The 23015-nt window shown below is 42.8% G+C and overlaps 1 protein-coding gene across 1 annotated transcript in view; it reads left to right on the forward strand.

The window, feature by feature from the left end:
* Positions 1–19915, forward strand: part of cadm4 (cell adhesion molecule 4) — a 137367-nt gene extending 117452 nt beyond the window's left edge. Inside the window, exons 4-9 of the mRNA XM_070912407.1 lie at positions 1269–1430; positions 3117–3207; positions 8452–8624; positions 15293–15403; positions 18135–18263; positions 19498–19915. Coding sequence (XP_070768508.1) covers positions 1269–1430; positions 3117–3207; positions 8452–8624; positions 15293–15403; positions 18135–18263; positions 19498–19607 — 776 coding nt within the window. The 3' untranslated portion in view covers positions 19608–19915. The remainder of the gene's footprint in view (positions 1–1268; positions 1431–3116; positions 3208–8451; positions 8625–15292; positions 15404–18134; positions 18264–19497) is intronic.
* The last annotated feature ends 3100 nt before the right edge of the window (positions 19916–23015 follow it).

The raw sequence follows: 23015 nt of genomic DNA on the forward strand, positions 1-23015 counted from the left end.
ATTGGTTGCAAATGGCTTTAAGAGTCAAAGAGACAGACGGGCTGCACTTTTGTCTCTCATCTTGTTTACTAACGCTTCTCTTCTCTTCTTTACTCTCTTCTCCTCTCCTCTCCTCCTGTTTTCTGCCCTCTCCTCCTCTCTCTTCCTGTCTCCTCTCGTTTTGCCTCTTTATCTTTCCTCCCTTTTCCTCTTCTCCTGTTTTCTTTCCTCTCCTCCCCACCCACCCCTCTCGTTTGGCCCTGAGTTAAATGAACTGTGACACTAAAGGTTAAAGGCAGATCCCAACAGATATGGGAAAGCACTCTTTAATTAAGACGCTATCTTCCCACCGCTCCCTTATTCCTGCTCATCTGCACCCACCGCCGTCCTCTCTCACGCTTCGATTGGGCCTGCTTTCATTTGCTGGCCAGGAATAATTGAAAACTCAGCGCGATATAAGTAATATTGTTGTATTCTGCCTCAACAAGCACAAACTCCCAGTACGTGACCACGTCACACTGCTGTTCTTCCCTCCTTCTGTCTCTCCTCGTCCTCCTCTCTTCTAGCATCTTTCTTCCTCTCTGCATCTGGCTTGGCACTCTTATCGTCCTCTTTCATGTCTGGGCTTGTCTCGCTGCAGCTCTTCTCGCCCCCACCCTCCATCAATCATGCCCATTTTGCTGCCCTCTCTCTGTCTACGAGTTCCTCTCTCCTTTGCCTTTCTTCTCTCACCCTGCTCCTTTGACACCCCTCTCTCTCTCCGTGTCTGGCTCAGTTAAAATCTCAATTCGGTTATGCATATTCTCTCTTTTATCCGCCTCTCTCCCCCATCTCTCTCTCTCTCTCTCTCTCTCTCTCTTTCACTCACGCACACACGAAATATTCAGTTGATTTGCCATCTGCAAACAAACAGTTCTGCTGCTCATAATTGCCATGAAATATAGATGCAAATTGCTTTCTCTTTTCTTTCACTCTTATTCTGTCCTTCACCACTCACCCCCCCCCCCCCTACAGGTACTTGGTGCTGCTGTGAAAAAACTCATTCATCAGTCTCTAACTTCTTCTAACTTGTTGTTCCTTTCAGTCTGCTCTCTTCTTCTATCCACCTGTGTTCTCCTCTAAGAGTCTCCTCTTCTTTCCCCTCCCTGTCTCTTTCCCTCTCCCACCATAGGTGTGATGTCTCAGCGGGAAAAAGGAAGAGCGGGCATGTTTTGGATGCTAACTTGTTTCTTGGCTGCCCCACCTGTCTTCTTTCCTTCCATCATCTCATCCCCTCTGTCTCTCTCCAGGTGTGGTATCCCAGCAGGACAACGGGAAAACGTTCAGTGTGTCTAGCACCATCCGGATCCCAGTAGAAAGGAAAGACAACGGGGCAGCGCTGAGCTGCGAGGCATCCCACACGGCACTGGCCGGGCAGAAGAAGATTCGACACTATCGCTTGGATGTGTATTGTAAGTCTCTCCTTCAGGCAAAATGTGTGTGTGTGTGTGTGTGCATTTTATATCAAAGTGCTTTCTATCCATCTTGGAAACAAATTAAATAGCATAATGTTCATCGCCAAATATTTCAAAAACACAAATTATTCCATCTGTATTGCTGTCACTTAAGTTGTTACTTCAGTGCTATTCATTATAGTGTTTTACTTTAATGCCAGCCATAATTTTGTCAGGGTAGCAGCCTCATTTTTCAAATGGTGGATATCTCATTTTAGAATGAAGCTCATTTATACACAGTCCAGGATTTTAACAGAGTGATATTCAGAGCTGCCCTGTATGAGACCTGCTCTCATTAAAATCTAATACATACAAATCTTGTCAAGCAGAGAGCTGGCAGAAACAGGCCTGCGGCCAGGTTAGGGTCCTGGCCTGTGGTTTAAGGAGCTAACCAACATCCACTGAAAACAAACCTGGGTCACATTAGCATGTGCAATGATCCCAGTGCTGTTGTGGGATTGATGGATTTTTGCTGGCTTATTTGCACACGTTAGTATCCTCTGAAATCTCAGCACATATGTCCATTGGAGGCAGGCAAAAGCAAACAGCAAAAGTTCTGCAAGAGATTTAAATTTATAATTGGCTTAAATCTAATATTCACTCAGGGCAACAAGTTCAGATAGAACCATATTTTTATTTTAAGCTGAATTCTCAATATTTCCACAAATCTGTAGATGTTTCAGAGGGATTAATCTTGAAATGTCAGACAGCTATAATCTACATCCTTTTTGGAAAAGTCTGAAATTCATCATTTAATATCTATGAAATGTAAATCCATTTAGTTTGCTTCTAATCCTATCAAACAACAAGTCTGCTCCTACTACTTTAGTTTTGACATTTCTGCCTTAAAAACTTAACTGTCACTTGCTTACAATTTAGTATGATTACTATTTGATAATGGTATTAATTTATTTTATGTTGTTTGCAAATCCTTTTTTTGAACTCAGAAAAGTATTATCAGAAACTGAGAGGCACCAGATTTAGATTTTCAGTCATTAGTTGATACATAAATATAATGTATATCCAGTGAAAATAGATGCAATATGATTCTTATCCTACAATAAACCAATAATTAATAATAGTCAAACATTCCACAGGCATATATAGACATTTACAGTTGCTGATATTATTCATATTCAGCAAGTACACCTGCGTCAGTCTTTGGGTACAATTCATTTGCTGCATGTATACTAATGTTTGTTGATAGGTCAGAATGATTCATATTCAACAGTGTTGTCAATCTGTGTGCTGATGGTTCATCCAGCCAGAGAACTTGTAATAATGACCAACTGTCAGCGTGGATTTGGCTTCCCATCGCTCTGTTACTGAAGTAAGTGCAGTACAGCAGCTGCTGGAGCGGTGGGCTGCTTATGATAACAGGTGTCTCAACCATAGGATTGTTGGCTGGTTACCTTGGAAACAGATGTTAAAGACCCTTCCTTCTGCTACTTTCTCACTTTTCCCTTGTTCCTCCTTTTTGTTCCCTCGCTGTCTCTCTCTCATTCCTGATTTTTTTCTGCCCTGTCTGATTGTCGCTCCATTTTGATCCACTTTGTGTTCTATTGTGCCTTTCTTTTTTTCATCCTCACATGCATATTCATTTATCTATTTACCCCCCCCCCCTTCTTTTCTCTCTCCACACAGTTGCACCTACAGTGAGAATTGTTCCTCCTTCTGGCATTTTGCGAGAGGGCGACTCGCTTAGCCTCACCTGCTCCGTCACTGGGAACCCTCTGTAAGTAAATTGTTTTGTGTTGGTGTGATCTGCCTTCAGTAAATTAAATCATTGTCCTACTTTTTCATATAACATAATGACACAAACCTACTATAGAACCTGATGATATGGTACACAACATATGCACACATACGTACACAAACAAGGTCATCCTGCACAGCACATGTGCTATCATTGGTCATTTGCTATTATAGAAAATATGTTATATGTAATAATATGAATATTTGAGGTCATTGTTTAAGGACGTATGATGACTTTTTGTAGTCGTCATACTTCAAAAAGTTGTTTGAAAAATAAATTGAAATCATACATGCATTCAGCTTCACTTTCCACTAGATATGAAACCGGCACATTTACCAGCTGGCACCAAACGCTGCCTGTGAGGCATTTTGGGTTGTCATAGCAGTGTGTTTGTGCGTTTTCTCTCATTCCATAATGAATTCCTGACAAATAATCAGAAAGTATAAAAGGTTTGTCTCAACAAAGCGTTTGCGCTTGAAAAGCTGCAATGAGTCTTGACAAATCGGCTTAAGGATACACAGAAAGCGTTTGATTGACGACAACATGCAGGAGGTTGCCAAGTTCAACGACAACCCTTACAAACACAAAATTCCATAAAATGGTAATATGGGACAGCAAGTATACACATTAAAACTGTTTTGGGAAATTGCTTTGAGCTGCTATGAGAATGACATTTAGGTTGTAGCATCACCAAACAGCTGGTAGCTGCAGGTAGCAGCTACACACACCGACAGGGCTCTACTTTCATTCTGGCAATCTGTTTGGAGGGTAAAATTGTGGCTGGCTCTAGACGAGTTCAGTTCACACATTTACCCAGAGCAGCTTTTCTAAGTGTAAGTTAGAATAAGCTTAAATTCTGCAACCTAGAGTGATTGCAGAAGTCGGAGCCGAAAGTGTTTATTGCTGTGACCACAAACTATAGAGAGCAGTTTAGCAGTTAAACTGATGAGGTTGACACTGGGAATGAAAAATGGCCCTGGACCTTTTGACTCTGGTTTTGTTCCTTCATTAAATCCTTGTGCAAGAAAAATGGTGGTCAGTCTCTATTGCTAAGTACTTACTTGTCATTAACTTTTCATGCATAACACTTAGTTCAACATTAGGAAAGTTTGCTGAAGCATGTCAACCTTTTCTTAATGTCCCGCCTCATCCACACTGTAATTGGTCGGTTCGCGAAAAGTGACATTGACGAGCGCGTCGACTCTATGAAAAGTTGAACATGTTTCTACATAAGGCACCCAATAAAAAGCCAGCTAGCCAAACCCAAACCATGCTTATCGTATCCCTATTATCTTCTGTCAGCTTCAGCGGCAAAACCTTGACTAACAGTTGAACTTGTACCACTGGGCTCATTGGTCTGCTCTCTCTGCTCTCTGCTGCCAGTGCCTTCGGGCTCACTAGGCTGAGATGATTGACTGGTAACGGTGCCAAATGAATAATTTGTTGTTTTACAGTATTTGGCTGCATCAGCCTCAAGGGACTTCAACCTCTTCTCTCTCTGCTTTTCAGCACCACCTTTATGTTTTTTCTCTTTCTGTTTGTCCATCTTGCTCCACTCCACTATTTATGCAAATGTCACCACATAACAGAGATGGAAAGAGGCGGGGCCCGGGTAAAGTTAGAATTAACTAGACCAAAAGTAATTGGCAGGGGGTAGCAAGGCTTGATACCTCGCCTGGGTCAGTCAACCACACATTATTTTTATTTAAGCAGGAGCTGGGGTTATTTTAAAATATATATCTTGCATTGCATCTGCAACAATTGTCAAGCTGCCCACCAGGAAAACTCTATAGATGGCCAGTCAGACTCTTGGTTCATAAGTATCTGGTAATATTTCTTCGAAACTTCTTCAAGCAATTTTCAAAAACAATGAAAATGGATGAAAATAATACAAATAATAGTGTAAAGTTTTTAGAGTCTAAACACACAGATGAACACAGAGATACAGCAATGAGTTGGTAAGTTGTGCTACCAAAGGGTTGTTTAACTGAAGTTTGATTAATGGACTATAGAGATTAAGGTAGGTGATCTGTGAGTATCACACAGACAGTAATTACTATCCATCTTATGCAAAAAAACATCTTCTCCTTCTCAGAAATGTCCTTGAGTAACCTCTACCTGCTCCATTGGAGCTTTTCTCTGGGCACTGCAGAAAACAGTGGTTTTCCTGGATGGTTACCAAATGTGTGAGAGTAAAGCAGGGCACCACTGAAAGGAGAACATGTGCGCTTTATCAGCCCTCAATGCAGGTTCCAAAAAAAAGAAAAATGGGTGAGCTTTTCCCCTAAGTAGCTTAGAATATCCAGCTGCAAGAGATCTTACCCCTTTTCTCTTTATTATGTGTTGTTGAGATGAACACTGAATTGACCTCTTTCTATGTAATTACAGTCCCACATAATTCCAGGGTTCTTTCTTGGAAACCTCAAGTAATTAGCAAGTACTTCTAATCTAAACCAACTTCAATATATTCCCTATAATTACTGCATGATCTCTTCGTTCTTTCGAGGAACTATCCTTAGAAATGAACAGCAACTTCATATCAACTCCTTTCTAGGAAATTATTAGGAAGTAGACTATCAAAATTGAGTACGACCACATGCTGTCATCCACAAATGCTGCAGGCTCCCTTTGGGCCAATCAATCCCAAATGCATCACCCCTTCAACTATAATTGAAGTTAAACCAAAGGTGTCTGATATTACCAGCGTCATCAATCCAATCAGGATATTTCTGTAATCATGAGAACACAGTGCCAAAGAGGCATGGTGTTTCTAAGTTTGATCATGAAGAGTTGTACAGCATCTGTGATATCACCTGACATTTAAAGTTTGACGGACGGATAAAAACCACCTGATCCATATTTTATTGCATGAAGGACAGAGAGAAGAAGAGCTTTGGATTGAGGCAGAGAGGTTACTAGAAGAGTGTAAAAGGATACTAGATTTTGAGTATAAATGTGGACATATCATAAACTTGTATGTGACTCTGTGTGTGAGGGTAGAGCTACAAAACCCAATCAGCAGTCAACACTTTTAAGAGCCAGCTTTGAAACAAAGCCTTTTTTCTAGTGTGTTCACAGCCCTTTGTGCACTTTCCAGAAGGGTATTGGGTCCTAAGCTCTTAAACCCTCCCCTAGATGGTCCGTCTGTCTGTGGGCTTCAAGTCCACTAAAGCTCCCCAGTAAAGCTTCAGGCAGCCAAAGTGTGTGCATGTGTGTGTGTGTGTGTGTGTGTGTGTGTGTGTGTGTGTGTGTGTGTGTGTGTGTGTGTGTGTGTGTGTGTGTGTGTGTGTGATGACTTAAGTGAAATCTCACAGTGAGGACTGGCTGAGAAACGTATTGGCCGCAGCCCCACTGAAGCTTTGTAACGGCTGGTTGGGGACACTGTGTGTGTGTTTGTGTGGTGCATGCACGCGTGTGTGACAGCAAGAGATGGGACAGCAAGCTATTCTGGACTCTGACCCTTATCTCACGCTGGACTGCACACACATGCACACACACACACATTACAGTCCCCTTGTCGCCCTCCCGCCTGCTCCCTGGCCCTGTTAACTGCCTGTTAAGTATTAATGACCAATTATATGCCACTTCCTTTTGGTGGAGGGGTACACTCATTGTTTGTCCTGTTATTAGGAGGAGCAATGGAAACGACGTTTTGTCATTTTGCTTAATTAACTGCTTATTTGTGTGTTAGCCTTTGAAGGAATTACTGTGTGTGGGAGTGTATGTGTGTGTGTGTGCAAGAGAGAGGGAGATTTTGTTTTTGCACGTTTAGTAGGATGAGTGAGGGAGTGTGTGTGTGACTAAGCAAGAGAGAGGTTTAATTAGACGTCCTGAGGGATTAGAACCCAGATGAGTCAGGATTGTAATCTGGCCAGGGTGGCATGAGCCATGACTCTCCAGACACACGCGCACACACACACGCACGTATACACACACAGTTTTGTTCGCCAGAATGTTTCTGTAATCCTCACACCTCCTGTCTACTCTGCCTGCCCGTCTATCATGACCAATTCATTTCGTCTGCCTTCTCCTTCCCTTCATGTCCCATCACACCATTTATTCTTCTCTCTGTCTTTCCTCTACCTGTTGTAACATCACGTACACTACTTTCCTCTTTTTTTTTCCAACTCTGCACATCTGACACCCTATTTCTCTCTCATCTGCTCTCCTTTCCCTCCTGCCAACCCTTTCACACCATCGCCTGGCCTCTGACCATCCATCTCCTCATTATTTGTCAGGATGCAGCCCTCTGTTGCCACTGGCTCGTTCTCCAAACGCTTTTATACTTTCTTCTCGTGTCATCGTCCCCCTGTGGGCTTCTTTACCCTTCTTCTTCACCTCTCTTTTTATAGCATCCCCCGGTGCCTGTGCTTTGATCCCTTGTCGTCTTTTACTTCCTCATTTTTAATACCCTTTAGCATTTCAGCTTTTACTAAATGTGTTTAAGACTATTAGTCTTCTAGTGGTCTTAGTTAGAGAGGTAGTTGTTGTGTGGTTATCAGTGCTGGGCAAGATACTTGAAAAATGTAATAAATGATTCATTACTTATTACTCATTGAAGAAGCAATTATATCACTGTGCTAATTACTCAACAGCAAAAGTAACACGTTACATTACTTGTTACATGACTTTTGTTACTCGTCACTTGTCCAGCTTGATCAAAGGTGACCTTAAACAACTCAAAACCACACCCACATGTCCCATCTTCTGTATTTAACAGGTCTTGAAAGAAAAAATGAGACATTACGGTAGCAACCAGCCTACATTTTGGAGCTACTTTACTGACCACTACAGCTACGACTTTGGAGTTATCGGTAGTCCTATTTCTCCTCTTGTGGTGGAGGCTAACCACGTCCCCACACTGGTGGTTGTAGAGGCAATAGAAAAACGAGTAGAAGCAATAATATGAGTGTAAATCAACAATCTAGCTGTATTTAATTGTGCACAGTAGCGCTGAACATGTGGTGGCCGGACTTGTTATATGTTTGAATCTTTGTATAAATGAATGTGCATGCACATGGGAGGCTATGTAAAGTTGACAACAAACAACGCAAAACCCAAGTACGTTCAGTTTACTGTGATGTAAAACAGAGAAAAGCAGTAAATCCTCACGCTTGAGAAGCTGGAACCAGCAAATGTTGGTAAAAGTAAATAAATGAATTAATCACCATATAATTTCAGCACTATCAAACATTTAACCTCTCTCTGTGTGCTTCCCTGCAGGCCCAGGAACATTCAGTGGTCCAAGATTAATGACACCTTACCTGAGAGGGCAGAGATTTCTGGCCCCACCCTTCAGATTTCTCGTCTCAGCCAATCACACAACGGGACGTACCTGTGCCAGGCCCAGAACAACTACGGACGCGCTGCTGATCATTATACCCTATTGGTGTATGGTGAGTGTTTGTGTGTGGGTTTTAAACTTTGATGGCACTTGGCCACTTGTTGAGGCAGCGTTTGACTGCTGAAAATCCAGTGAGAGTCACCTGTTGTTGCAAGTTTCTTTAGAATTTCCACAAGTGATTTAAAAGTTTGCTCCATTGATTCTTTTTCTCTATTGTTTTATTTCCTGTCTTAGTATCTCAGGCAATTGTTGAATAATTTTATTTTCAGTGAATCTTTTGTTTGATACGTTTCTTGTTCTTGTGTTTTGATTTTTTTTTGAGAACTGTTATTGATCCTTTTATCTTCCCAGTGTCTTTGGAGTCTGGCTATTCTGGCACTGGGCAACAGATCCATGTTAAATCGTGATGCTTGTCTCATCTGTCTTTCAGCTTTATTTGTTTTCCTGATTCGGGTACACAGCAGGAAACATCTGCTAAACCTCCTGTGCAATTGATTCAACAGAGATATTGATTCCACAAGAAGACATAGGCTACCGTGCTCAGATACTAGTCACCAACATCATTATTCAGGCTATCTCTTGTAAAGAACCAATTTATCAAGTCCCCTGTGACCCAATCTGCTGTTTAAGGAATTCAGAGGAACTTAAATCTTCGAGTGCAATAATTAAAGATACGAGATTCTGTGACAACTACATGAATTTCACAATACAAGCTGACACGTAGGAGAGAAAGACAACAGAAGTTTACACACACACACAGTGCAAAGTATTAATGCAATGCTGAATCTGTTGAAACTCTTGAGTTTTACATGGTAACATTTGCCAAAAAAACAACAGCGGAACATCTGTTGCATTTAAAATTCAGGCAAATCAACTTTGCTTGTTGCTTGAGCAGAGGTATCAGAGGCGGAGGCAGATGTGGGTAAGGGGCTTTTGTTGTCAGGTTTTACAAGTTTTCCGAGATGTTGCACCTAGATTCACTGGTGGTTTCTAAATTCTTAATGAAGGATGACCCAGATAAACTGCACACCATGGCTCAAAGAGGATGACGGTGGAGCTTGCAACATCGCTTGAAAATCTTGTATCACCATAAAGTTATTTTACAGAAAATGTGACAAATTGGCCAACTTTCCCTCGGAGTTTGAAGCACATTTGAAAACGAGGTTTTTGATGCGTGTTAATGTTGTGTAATCCACACTTGAAACAACTGAGTAAACTTGCAGTTAAATAAGGACAAAACTGAATTTGTGGCATTTTAATGGGACAGCGACAAAGTTGAATTGCAAAGCTAGCTCATCAGTAGGGGCTTCTGTGGTTTCACATCCAATATGTTTGTGATTTGGCCTAATTACATGCACACTACTGTCACTCAGCAGGTTTGCCCTTTTGATCTACACCCCCCCTGCTGGCTGCTCCTGTCATTGCACCTAAGCACCTGATTTGGAGATCAGAAGCACAGGAACGGATGGAGGGAATAGAGACATGATACCTTATGTAACATTTTTTAGGCTGCTCTTGGTTAGCGCCCCCTCATCTATCCATCACACTAACGCTCTCTTTCTCTATCACACGCGCAAAACACACAATCAACAATCGCACGTTCTTGTACAAGCACGTCTAGCATCAAACGGCACACATAATGGCAGCTTTCCACAGGCATCAAGGGTGGCAAGATGAAAGGTGACATCCCCACCCACTTCCCTCCCTCTCTCTCCCTCTGTCTCTGTCTCTCTCTCTCTCTATCCTAGAAGGTTAGACATGTCGAGCTTTGATGTGCGTTGCCACCTCTGTAGAAAAATGTTCTGTCTTTCTCCCTCCTCCTCAGCTTCCTCCCTCACCATTTTTTAGCTGTCTTCTTCATTTGTTTTTCTCTGTGCCATTTCTTGTTTCCTACATTTCATCATTTATCTTCTCTATTTCATGCTGTTGCTCTGTGCTGATCATTAATTTGATTTATCTCGCTTTCTTTTTTTTCTCATCCTCTCTTATTGTGAAAAAAAAGAAAAAAAAGGGTACATTTAAACGAAGGAATCTTGCCTTGAACAAAATCCATAAAAGACCAGAAATCCACATAGCCAACATAAGCCAAGCTTCAGCTCCTCCGCTCTGCACCGTGGATTTCCAGCAATCAGCTTCTTAAATCCTCCTGCTGTAGCCCCACATCAGTGGTGGTTTGCTGTACTTCAAAAAATATGTACTTGCCCACTGGGCAGATTGTTTCGAACCTTATCTCAAAGAGCTCCGAGTTGTTGATTCAGCCATCATATTAATCTGTAGAAGGCTGAAAGTCACTCTTGATTTTCTTGTATGTCACAACTAATAATTTGGCTTACGCTGTGTTAATTCTTTCTCAAGAAATGTCACACGAACTCCTTACATTCAGGCTATAAAGTTTCCAGTAATATCTGTGTCTATGTAAACGTTACATAACTATAAAACGATGTGTTTGCTATACATCACTGCCTAGGCAATTAAACCACCATGGATGATTTAATATAGTCTTAGTAAAGTGCTACTTTCTGATGATTCAAAATGAAGTTCATCAGTCAATATGGAAAATAAATATGATTACACTCTGTGAAATATGTTAAGATGACTCATAACTCTAACACTTATCTACAGTGTGCTTCTTTTTTCATTCCAGCACCCACGTTGTTATAGTAGGTGTCTTACTATTTTTTCTTTTTCCAAATGGTGAATATCTCATTTTATAACAAAACTCTTCACTTATTCCTAAAGACTTTGGTGATAAAAAAAAAAAAAGATACAATGTGCCTCACTTTTTCATTCTTTGTGAGCTTATTTTCTGTTTCAGTCAGAACTATTTCAACCTCTCCATCTCTCTCTGTTTTTCCTCTCCTCCGTTGCCTCTCCTTTTTCTCTCCCTCTCCTCATTCCTTTTCCTCGACATCCTTCCTTTCTTTTACTCTGCCTGCTGTTCTCACCTTTTTACACCTCCTGTCCACTTCCTCTCTCCACTCCTCCCACAACCTTTCATCTATTTTTCACCTTGCCACCAGTTTGCCCTCCGTTCTCGGTTCAACTGCAGTTCAGCGTCTTTACTCAAAGAAGGCCTAGGTTTTAAGAGTATGGCTCGGAGAGAAGTGAGTGTAACTGAGTGAGGAGTTGGGGAGGGATAGATGGAGGAAGGAAGGGAGAGAGGGTAGGGGGAAGTGATGGAGGGATGAAAAGGGAGAGAAGAAGGACGATGGAGGTCGGATGCAGATTGAACACTCAGTACCACAGCCTGTCAGATAAACGGAATGTCAGTTTAGTTGGCTCCCAGCCTTCCCAGAGGGAAACCCAGGGTTCACTGGGGGAGGAAGGGGGGCAAGAAGGGAGCGCTGGAGGATGTGTGTTGTAAAGGATGAGTCAGCAGAAAAGAACCCATTTTATTGCAGGTGCAGAAAAACTACCAGTGCTCTCTCTCGTCTCTCTCCTTCTCATTTCGTGTCAGCCTTCCCTCTGTGAGAGTTATCTGCCATCAGGGTCTCTACAACGGGTACAAACTTAGGCAAAAGTGGCTGCCAATTTGTCGCAGGTGCTTTAGGCGCTGCCACTTTATGAAGGGAGACGGGCTTAATGCTGGCGAAGGAGAACAGAGAGCGAGAGGTGAGAAACTCTCTAGGGAGCCCGGGCTGTGGCAAAGACATGATGCATTGAAGCTGAGCTTTATTTGACTGGTCACACTTGTGTGTATATGTAAGTCTTTGTGTGAGTGTGTGTGTGCATGCGCTTTGATGTGTTTATGATTTAGAGAAAGAGAGTGAGATATTTCTAGTTAGAGTGCGTGTGTGTGTGTGTGCCGAAGTTAATTCGAAGAAATGAACTTTCGGCAACTGTCAGAAAGTTACTAATGATATAAATGTGAGAAATTGTTTCAAATGAGTCACAGCACACACATACTCGTAACACACACAGCAAGTATGTAGGATGTGGCCTCTGTTGGTTGTTTCATCTCTGTGCCACCATTGTTGAGGAGAAATTGGATTTTTTTATGTGCGTATACGCAAAAGTGCATGTGGACGCGTGTGCATGTGACTGGGAGGAGAATGTTGCAGATTGTCTGGTGAAAGCCCAGAGGGCTCCCTTATGTAATTGAACTGAGTTGCTGCACTCAGATGAATCGCCGAGCCAATAAAACCCATTAGAATTGAATTGCATGAGAGAGTGTGGGAGATGGAGAGAGAGAGAAATAGAGAGGGAGAGGTAGAGATGGGGAGATAAGAATTGTTGGTTTGCATATATGTAACACACTTGTATGTGAGTGAGTGAGTGTGTGTATATTTCTGCAAAACAGAGCAGGAAATGAGCAAGGGGAAGAATTGGGAGACTAATGGTTTTATAGAAAGATTCATGGAAAGCAGAGGGGAGTGATAGAAAGATGAAAGGATGCGTACATAGTGAGATGGAGAGGGATTCTAGGTGACCAGGGATTAGTCTGTGTCTCCTCGGCTGTTGTAATGAGCCGTCAGGATAATTGGAATGAGAAACATAGACCTCCATTTAATGAAGTGAGACTTTCAAAAAGCATAGAGTGAGAATGAAAGTGGAGAAAAGGTTGGGGGCTAGTGGCAGAGGAAGCCAGACGGAGATAATGCAGAGTCAATTTTGTTTGAAAAAAATTGTCTTGAGCACTGTTTTCCTCCACACATGACAGCGCAACTCTATTGGCGTCTGACTACATTCTGAATGAGTCTTCAGCTAATCAGTGTTGGCCTTTAAGGCCTCAGCAGTGGACCTCTGACCGATGTCCAACATTCAGTGCGCTTATTGACAGCTGGAGCCACCGCTGCTCTGGGCAAGGCCCTTATAATCAGGAACACTGAACATGAGAGAATAACAGGACTCATCCAAAATGGCGGTGTACTATCCTCAGGCGCACTTCTGTGAGAATGAGATACGAGGAGAAACGTCATTATCGCAAGTGCCGCCACATCCATCCCTGGAAATAACATGGGCTGTGTGCCTGATTGGCAGCCATATAGTGTTAATGAATAACAATATGATGTGGGGGAAAAAAAGGACGCTATCGGCCAAGAGAACGACAGCTGTATGGCATTCTCCTTAATTAAGTTGAGGAGAGGCAGTGAGGGAACGTAGTCACCGAGGAATGAAACCAGAGACGCAGCCGAATGAAGGAAAGTGAAGGAGGGAGGGGTTGCAAATGAGGGGAAGAGAGTTTGGTAGAAGAAGAGCAAGGAAAAAAGAAGTGAGAGATGTTGGTAGGAAGATAAGAAAAAGTTGGAAATAGGGAGAAAGAACAATTTTTAGGTCATTTGTAATAGTCAAGAGAAATTAATCAGCGTCCAGTTAATTAGCGCAGCGACCCCGGCCATTAATCCTCAGGCTTAAGTGACAACCACATGCGCACATACATGTATCCACACACACATGCAACATATACGCACTCATCCAGGAGAGCAGCAACAGAGACACATACTTAGACGACTTCGCTTCACAGAAAACTCTGCTCATCTCTTTGTCTTTCCCACAAAATACACTACGCTTCATGTACATTTCTTTACAGAGAGAAGGAGACCTATCTGGGCTTGAGGAACGAAAAAAAACAGGCTGGGGGAGGTATATTGCTGACATAAGAAGAGTGCAAAAAGAGATTGATGATCTCAGGGCCAGTGGGAGAAAGGGAGAGAAGAGACAGAGGAATACTTACCAATAAATTACTCCTGAGCAGAAAGGGCAGTGTGTGTGTGTGTGTGTGTGTGTGTGTGTGTGTGTGTGTGTACGAACATGTGGTCTGGGCATGTGTTTCAAAACACACTGCGTGTGTGTGCATGTGTCCTGAGACTTGGAGTGTATAGACTACCTTGCACGTTGCGGTTTTATAGAGATTGTTTGATGAAGTGGCATGTTATCCATTCTTAAAGTGCTGATGCGCACACACAGACACACACATTCACACCCTCTCCTCCATCTCCCTTTTAGTTCTTGTCAGCCATTATTTTTGTCTTTAACAGCAATATGAACTTGTCTCTTTCTACCTCTCTACCTACCATTGTGTCTCAGCCATTGATTCGGAGAATGTGTCAAGATCCAAGCTATTGTTCGCTATTGAATGAGACAGTCCTTGCATGGCACTGTTCCATTGGGAATGCATCTGTCACAGACAATGTCTCTGTCTCTCCTGCCATTGTACCATAGAAAATGTGTCAGTGATAGAGAATGTGTTCCCATATATTCCAATTGCCTAGTAGATGAATGTCAGTCTGCCAGGTGTAATCCTCTTCAGCCCGTCCTTTAAAGCATGTCTTTCCCATTGTAAACATCTTCTTTAACCCCCTCAGCTGGCATAGAGGCCTCCCAGAGAATATAATTTGTCTGTGTCCTTATCGCTTGTCAGGGGTTGAGATCGATTCCATTTTGCACACACAGTCAATTTTGGAATATAATTAGTAACATTTGTCTCTGGTATCGAAATGGCATCTGCCTCAATTGCTGATCAGCATGTTTGAAATAAGTCTTTCCTCCTGTTCTTGTACTTTACATCTTTTCCTCCTTCTCAAAACTCATTGGAAGAGACGAGCTGTCTTTGAAAGAAGCTCAATTAGTATTCAACCATAATAGCGCATGTGTCGTGTTTTATAGGCAGTAGTAACTTTGCTATAAAACCCTGCAACGGCTTTGTTGAAATGTCACTGCATGTTGTAGATAATAGCATTTGTGTATGTGTGTGTTATCCCATTCCCTGTCTGTCTGTAGAAAATGTGTCAGTCACTACCACGGTCCCTCCCACCCCTACCACCCAACCAATCACCTCCCATCCCGCCACCCCAACCCTCCTAACACCCAGCTTCGCTCCGGACCCAAAAGGTAACGCACACACCTTTATTATTCTGCATCTGCTACCCTGCATCTCTCTCCTCGTCCTTCCCTGCTCTCCTTTGGTGTCTTTCACTTCCCTACTCATTTGATGACTCTCATGTGGCCCACACACACACACACACATACACACACACTTTTTCTACTGCAACCTTCCTTTGCCCTGCATCTACGTGTGCATACGTGCCTACAGACGCTTGGATGTGCACCGTGTGCAACCACCCACTCTCTCCCTCTTTCTTATCACTGGCTGTTGATGCTCCCCACACACACATTGCCCCGTCAGCATTTGTGTACGTGTGTGTGTGTGTGTGTGTGTGTGTGTGTGTGTGTGTGTGTGTGTGTGCATATTCTCGGGTGGGCCTCTTGGTGCTTGGTGGGTACTGTTGATGAATCTGCGCCCAGAGTTTAAGGAACTGGCAACGCACCCAGCCTTTAGCTGACTGACGCTGGCCTCTGGAGGGCCGAGGAGATGCTACACAAACATATTTATCTGCAAACACACATATTCACAAACACACACATATACACAGTGAGAGAAAGAAAGAAAGATCAGGGATCCAGGTGGTTGTCTAATCGTATTCTCCCAGATGAATGTTACACAGCAGGGGAAAGAAAGGCTGCTTGGCACTACTCTGCTACCCTGAGAGAGAGTGTGTGTGTGTGTGTGTGTGTGTGTGTGTGTGTGTGTGTGTGTGTGTGTGTGTGTGTGTGTGTGTGTGTGTGTGTAAAACTACTCTTTCACTAGTTCCCCTCTCTTTTGGTCTCCAGAATCTATTTATCTCATACATGCACTCACACAAACACTTATCTCTTCTTCTCCTTTCTTTCCGTACCTTCGCCTGCTCTCTGTCTCCTCTCTGGTACTTAAAAGGGATGAAGTGAAGGGAGCGGGAGCATCCTTCTTGTTCTTCTGTTGCCGCTGCCGCTGTCTGTGGCAGGTAGAGGTTGTTCACCTGCTGGGCATGTGTGGAGATGTCATAAAGACTCATAGGAAAAGCCACGGCTTGAACAGTTTGGTGAATGTTTAGTCGATGCTGGTGTATCATCTGAGGGGCTCCTCAGAGAAACGGCATGCTTTTTTAATACTGTCAGTCATTTCCTTTGGAGCTTTGGGCTGCGGTGGATTAAGAACAGGAGGTGTGAGGTAAATGTATAGCGCTTGAGTCCTTGCTTTTTCATCCTCCTGTGAAATATTGCTTGGGCTGGCTGTTCCATCCTGTCCTGTTTACCTGCAGATGCACCATTTCATTTTATTATATGCACATGCCAATACTTGATCATACACGTAAGCTGGAATGTGATGCACTTTGTCACAGTGCTCAATGAGACACTTGTCCAAGAAATACATGCACATTCAGAATTTTTCTTCAGCTGTCAATCCCTGCTCCCCTCCCTCCTCTTCCTTTCCTTCAACTCCTCCGTCACTCTCTCTTTCCCTCCTGATATCCATGTGTTAGGACTGTATTAATGATTCATGTTTTAATTCCGCTCTGTCAAGGTCCAAGAGATGCATCAATAACTCCATGTCCTTGCCTCCTATTGGCCTTATCAGCTCTTACCCAACACCGCCTCAGCCACATCAAAAAAAAAACAATCTTTTGTTGTTGTCAGCAACTCATATGCTGTCTCAGACTCAAAGAGCTGTTTGTTGCAGCGCAGATTACCTTAATGTGTATTTTATCAAGCATTTCTTTCTCTTTCTCTGCACTCTATCAATCACCTGCTTTTGTTGTTGTCAGCCAGTGTTTACTGGTGAAGCTTTATGCATACACATGCTTGGTCTTAAGTTTGCTCTATGACCTATATTAGGGCTGCAGCTAACAGTTCATCTGTTGAAAATTTCCTTGACTAATCGATTAATTGTTTCGTCCACAAAATGTCAGAAAATACATCACAATCTAGCAGAGCTCGCGAGTGATGTCTTCAGATTGGTTGTTTTCCTCACATTTGAGAAGCTGGAACAAGTCAATATTTAGCATTGTTGCTTGATGAATGACTTTAACAATTAATCAATTATTGAAATTGTCATCATGTCAATTTTTCTGTCAGCCGACTAATTGCTTAATCGACTGATCATTTCAACACTAACCATTCGCTTTCTTTCATTATCCCTCTGTTTTTGTTTTAGTATTTGTCCTTTACTTTAAAACAATGTAAAGTTGGTAAAAGGTGAGGTTGACATGAATAACTCCTTACCACTACCACGCAATTTTCTACTACAGAATGTCACACAATTTAGCTTGCCTTTTTTTTTTATCTCTCTTCACTCATCCTGTGGTGAGGAGTTTGATTTCATTTCCCAGGGCTGCACTGCTTTGGGTGTAAACACACTCAAAATTTCCCTCATTCAAAATGCATTGTGGTCTTGACAGGTGCTTGGCTGGAGTGGGTTTTCAGAGGATGACATACTTATTTCTTTATTCACTCTCCTCACTTCTCCACCTTTTTCTCACCCATTCTGACTATCTGACGCTCTGTGCAGTGGGGGGTGATGAAAGGTGATAATGTAAGTTGGGTGGAAGATATTGACTTCTCTTTTCTCCTGTCTTGCTCTCTGTACTCTCTCCCACGCTGGCATTATAATGTGCTGTCTTTCTCTCACTTTTATTTTTTTTTCACTACTTTGCCTGCACTTCTCTTTCCCTTTATCTCCATATTTCCCTTTATATACCCAACACTCCACCCGCACACACGATTTGTCTCTTTTGTTCTTCCTCAGATCCCGGTGCAGTGGTAGAGACTCACAGTGCAGTACCATATGCAGTGATAGGTGGCGTTCTGGCACTGCTGGTTTTCACCATCATCTGTGTCCTCATTGTCACCATCTGGTGCTCTGTTCGACAGAAAGGTAACACACACACTCACAAACACACACACTAAGTAACACAAAAGTTTTTTTCACAAGCAGAGGACACATTTTGGCAATCAGAGTATTTTATCACATTTTTCATAGGCACGTTTTCTCATTTCTCTGCTTTCTGGCGTAACATGCTGTGAAAAAATCATTGCAGGCCAGTTACACCCAGATTCTTAGAAAATAATCTTTTAAACTGAGGTGTAAAATTGTCAGTGCAAAGCAGGCAGGATGGGATGCTCCTCTCCAGGCGAACACTGCCCATGATGGACGACCTTGGCCAGGATAGCGGAAGAGATAGGGTGGGGTGGGAAATGTAGGTGTGGTCCCCATGTTTTATGACTATATGTTAGTGTATCAAGGCTCATCTATTAAAAGCAGCCTCCCTGTGCACCCTATCTTTTTAAGTGCCCCCGTGTTGGCAGCCTTCGACTGTGCCCCACAGCTGCCAAGAAATGATCCGGGAACAGTGTAGCAGGCAGCAACAAGCCACTACTTACCCTATGGCTAGACAAGCCGTCAGTCAACATTCAGTATGGCTTGACCGCCAATCAGCACCGAGACAGGACCATTACAACCAAACCATGTTGAGACAGGGCCATTAGGGCTTTGTCTTCGGCCTGCCGTGACTGTCAGCATGCCAGTCAACCTCTGCGTTAAGGAGGATGAGAGTGTCACTCACCCCTAGAGTGAAGGGACACTCAAGCAGGAAGATGACTTGAGCAGTTCTTGCTCTCTGTAACCTGTACTGCACCAAATCATTAATCATAAAGACCTGGGGGGTGTTAAAATGTGTTTAATGGGTTTTCTGAGTGAAGCAAACGTGCCGTTGTTCTCTTGCACCTAACCTTCCCTCCCACCCTTTTCTGCCAACTTCTCCTCCCTTCCTGTCTTTTATTCTCTATTATCCCCCCCCCCCCCGCCCCCCCTCTTCCGCCTCTTCTATTCACACATCCATCTCCTACCTTTAATTTCCGCCGATAGGCTCGTACCGTACCCGAGAGCCTATTCTTGCTTGGTATTGACCTAACAATCAGTTAACTAATGAATTAATCAGTCACAGGTATGGTACTCAATAATATTAGGGCTGATTGGTTTGATAATGCTGCATGGCGCTACAATGATCATGACGCTTTGCCACCTAACCTTCCCCCTCCAATCTCCCTCTTGGTCTCTCTCTCTTTCTCTCTGTCTCTCCCTCTCGATCTCTCCGTCTCTTTTCATTCAGGTTCCTATCTTACCCATGAGGCCAGTGGGTTGGACGAACATGGTGAGGTGCAGGAGGCCTTCCTCAATGGAAACGACGCCAGCCAGGGCAAGAAGGAGTACCTACTGTAGCCCTTCTCCATCCCTATCCCCCTCTCTTCTGACCTCATCCCTCTATCTCTTACTCTCCCTGTCTTTCACCTTATATACAGTATACACACACACAAACACACACACATACACTTCTATACAACGCGCCATTACAGGCGGCCTTCTGAAAACGACTGTATACAGATACTGCACACAGCCAATCCATCCAACTCCATACCTTCCATACACACACGCATAACCCGAGACAGACTCAGAAAAAGAGAGTTTATAGACCCACCAGCCATTAACGACTGTGCCATATACTGTAAGTCGGAGAAACTGGGGAAAATGTTGAGAGTGGGGGGGCGGGGGGTGGGCGGGGGGAGGAGAGGGTGAGGTGAATGTAGAGAAAAAATAAATGACGCCGTAATTATTGTGATCGAGAGGGAAACGGGGAGCACAAAGAAAACAGGCACTCTGCCCGTGCAGCAGCCAAAGTGGAAGGGAAATTAGGGGCAGATGACTGCAATAATTCCACGCCTGGAGAAAACCATCCATTTCACAAAGCTCAATCTTTAACTGGCCGACACAGTGGGAGCAGTGTGTTTGAGGAGGGAGGGGGGGGGGGTTGACCAGGAGCTATTGAGCGGTAGACACAGGAAAATTGCCGAAGCATCTTGCCTACAGAGTGCAACTCATATATAATTCCCTAACAACACTGGAGTGTGTAAGGAAGTATCCCTACTTTATGAACAAGCTAACTGTCCTGTTTTGCTATCCCTGTTGGGTGGCCTGCCAATAATTTGTGAAAAGAAAATAGCTTTTAGCAATTTTTTTTCCTCTTGCTGCAACAGTGAGGAAAAGGTGGTTCTGTTTCCTTTTAATGAACTCTCCATGTCCTCCTTCCTCTCCGTTCACCTGTTACCATCCTCTCCCCTCTCCCTTATATCTCTCTTTCTCTCTGTCTGTCCCCCTCTATGGCTCCTCCTTTGTTGGCTCCTAATAATGAAAGGATTAGTGTTGGGCTGCGTTCCCGACAAGGAAGAAAGGAATATGACTTGTTAAGGCATTAAAGAAAAGCTTAATTATTTTAGAATGTCATTAAGAGGATAAAAAGGTTTAAAAGTCTAATAAGAAGGGCAAAGGGAGTGATAGCAAATGGAATGAATGAGAAAAACAAATGGATGGATATTTTTTCTGAATGCTACCACACATATGCAGATACATGCACACATTCATACGTACAGTATACATATCTCTGAATTCCTTATTTGTATAAAAAAGAACAGCAACATAAATTAAAGGAAACTTTTAAGAAATAAGAAAACAGTTTACTATTGAAACGCATTATGAAGCAACTATACTAACACAGAATATTAGCCTATAGAGGTGCAAAGCCGAACAAACTACTGTCCAGTGATCTTTAAAGAAAAGAAAGAAAAGAAAAAAAAAAAGAAGTAATTTGTCTTTATGATAAACCAGAGGTCTTATTGATTTTTTTATTAATTATTGTTTTTATTTTGAACAATTATGATTGTTGTTAATGTTATTATTATTGCCGTTGTTATTATTATAATTGTAAATGTTAAAGAAATGTACACTTCCCATGGTTTGTTTTGGGTTCTACTGTAGAGAAACTGCTGTCTTTTTTCACTCTTACCTTTCCTCTCTTTCCCAGTCTTTCTCTCTCTTCGTCTCCTGTGCCTAGTCGTCTCTTCTCCTGTCTTTCACTCTTGTTTATTTTAGAGTCCATGTGTCATTGTTGATATATAGCTAACTATTTCTTTATAGGGGAAAGATACAAAGCACGACAAAATAAAAAAAGAATCCGAAAATAACCTTTGGGATGAGACTGGTTTTTGGATGTGTTTACTGTGTAATTAGCAGGTGCTGTTTTTGAAATCCTGTGAAAAGAGAACAGGAGACAGAGCATATGATTAGATCAATGGGGAATAGTGGAGTTATAGGTGTGAAGATAAAGATGAAGGCGGTGGAGCCAGTTATAACTGGCAGCTCATTCAGAATAAATAGAATAAACAAAATAGAAGGTTCTATGGCACAGCTAATGAATCATAAGAACAGATAGCGGGGAAGAAAGGGTGACAGGAGGGTTGAGTCAGATGCACACAGAAAAATATGACTCTGCCATTAACTTCCACGCAATCAATACCCGATTCTGTGGAGAAGCACTCAACATGTCCATCTGTGCGCAGGGCTAGATTTGAAAGCCGCCGGAGGTCGCCGGGTGATAGATCGATGTGTTTCTCTTCCATCGATGGCAAGGCTCCACGGTCGCCTGTCATAAAGACAGATTGTCAAACGGCAATCAAAGTAATGGACTTGCTAGGCGCAACCAGCATGAGTTGACACTCCGGCCAACAAACAATTCATACACACACATACACAGGTCAACACCAGACATATCTTCAGTTTATGATGACGCAAAGGTAGCGCAGGTAGCTCCTGCTATCAGACCCACCGTGGTCGATGAGTCATAAAACTGGGAACATTGTCCCTTTATATGTCTTCAAAACAGACAAGGCAAGTGTATGTCCTTCAAACAAATGTTCCATCTGTTGTTTTCTTGTGGGATTCAAAGCAGTCAGGCAGGTTGTGTTTGGTGGTTGTTTGATACTGTTATTTCTGCTTCCTTTCGCAGAGAAAAATACCCTACAAAAAAGTAAACTTTTAAGTACTCAAGCACTATTTGGTTTGTTTTCCATAAAGGAAGATTTTAATCACATTCGAATCCACAGGGCTTATTGTTGGGTAGTTGCTAGTGCTGTTACTGCTTGCTCTGGTGCATCCTGGGAAACCGGCCATTATCTGACTATAACAATGATACAATTCAGCTGCTCGACCTGATGACAATCGCACCACCACTGTGATTGTAGAGGGTGATTATCAAATCAATAGACATAAGGAAAAATGAAATCGGGACAAGCCAGACAACAGTGGTATTACTTCCCGAGTTTATGACATGCAGTGAATGTTCGTATAGTCTGGCCAGTAATGACAGCAAGAAGTCTATGAATAACTCAAGCGGCTTCTCCCTGATGCTAGTTTCAGCGATTAACGTCCTGGAACGGGTTCACATCAGAGAAATCCCCGTTTATGACCCATTTATGAGAGTCATATTTCATTTCTACGAGTTGCTGTAGATATCGCAGTCCATCCAAACACAAACTCTTTATATTTGCGGTGGCTACATGGTGGATTAGACACAGTTTTATCCATCTGTAAAGCTAACCCTAATGACCTGATGAATGCAGCTTATGTTCACTGGTCTTGGCAGTGTGACCCGAGCGAGGCAAGGAAGTGTGTACAGACTGGCAGCATAGCATGAGGCATTGATTGAGGTGCCTGAGTGTGTTGAGGCTGAGCATAATCAGGAAGCAGAGAGGCAGACGGAACAATTGAATGGGCAGCCGCGCCAGGGAAGCTGGGGAA

Source organism: Enoplosus armatus, chromosome 9 (genome assembly GCF_043641665.1).
Source record: "Enoplosus armatus isolate fEnoArm2 chromosome 9, fEnoArm2.hap1, whole genome shotgun sequence".
Taxonomy (NCBI): domain Eukaryota; kingdom Metazoa; phylum Chordata; class Actinopteri; order Centrarchiformes; family Enoplosidae; genus Enoplosus; species Enoplosus armatus.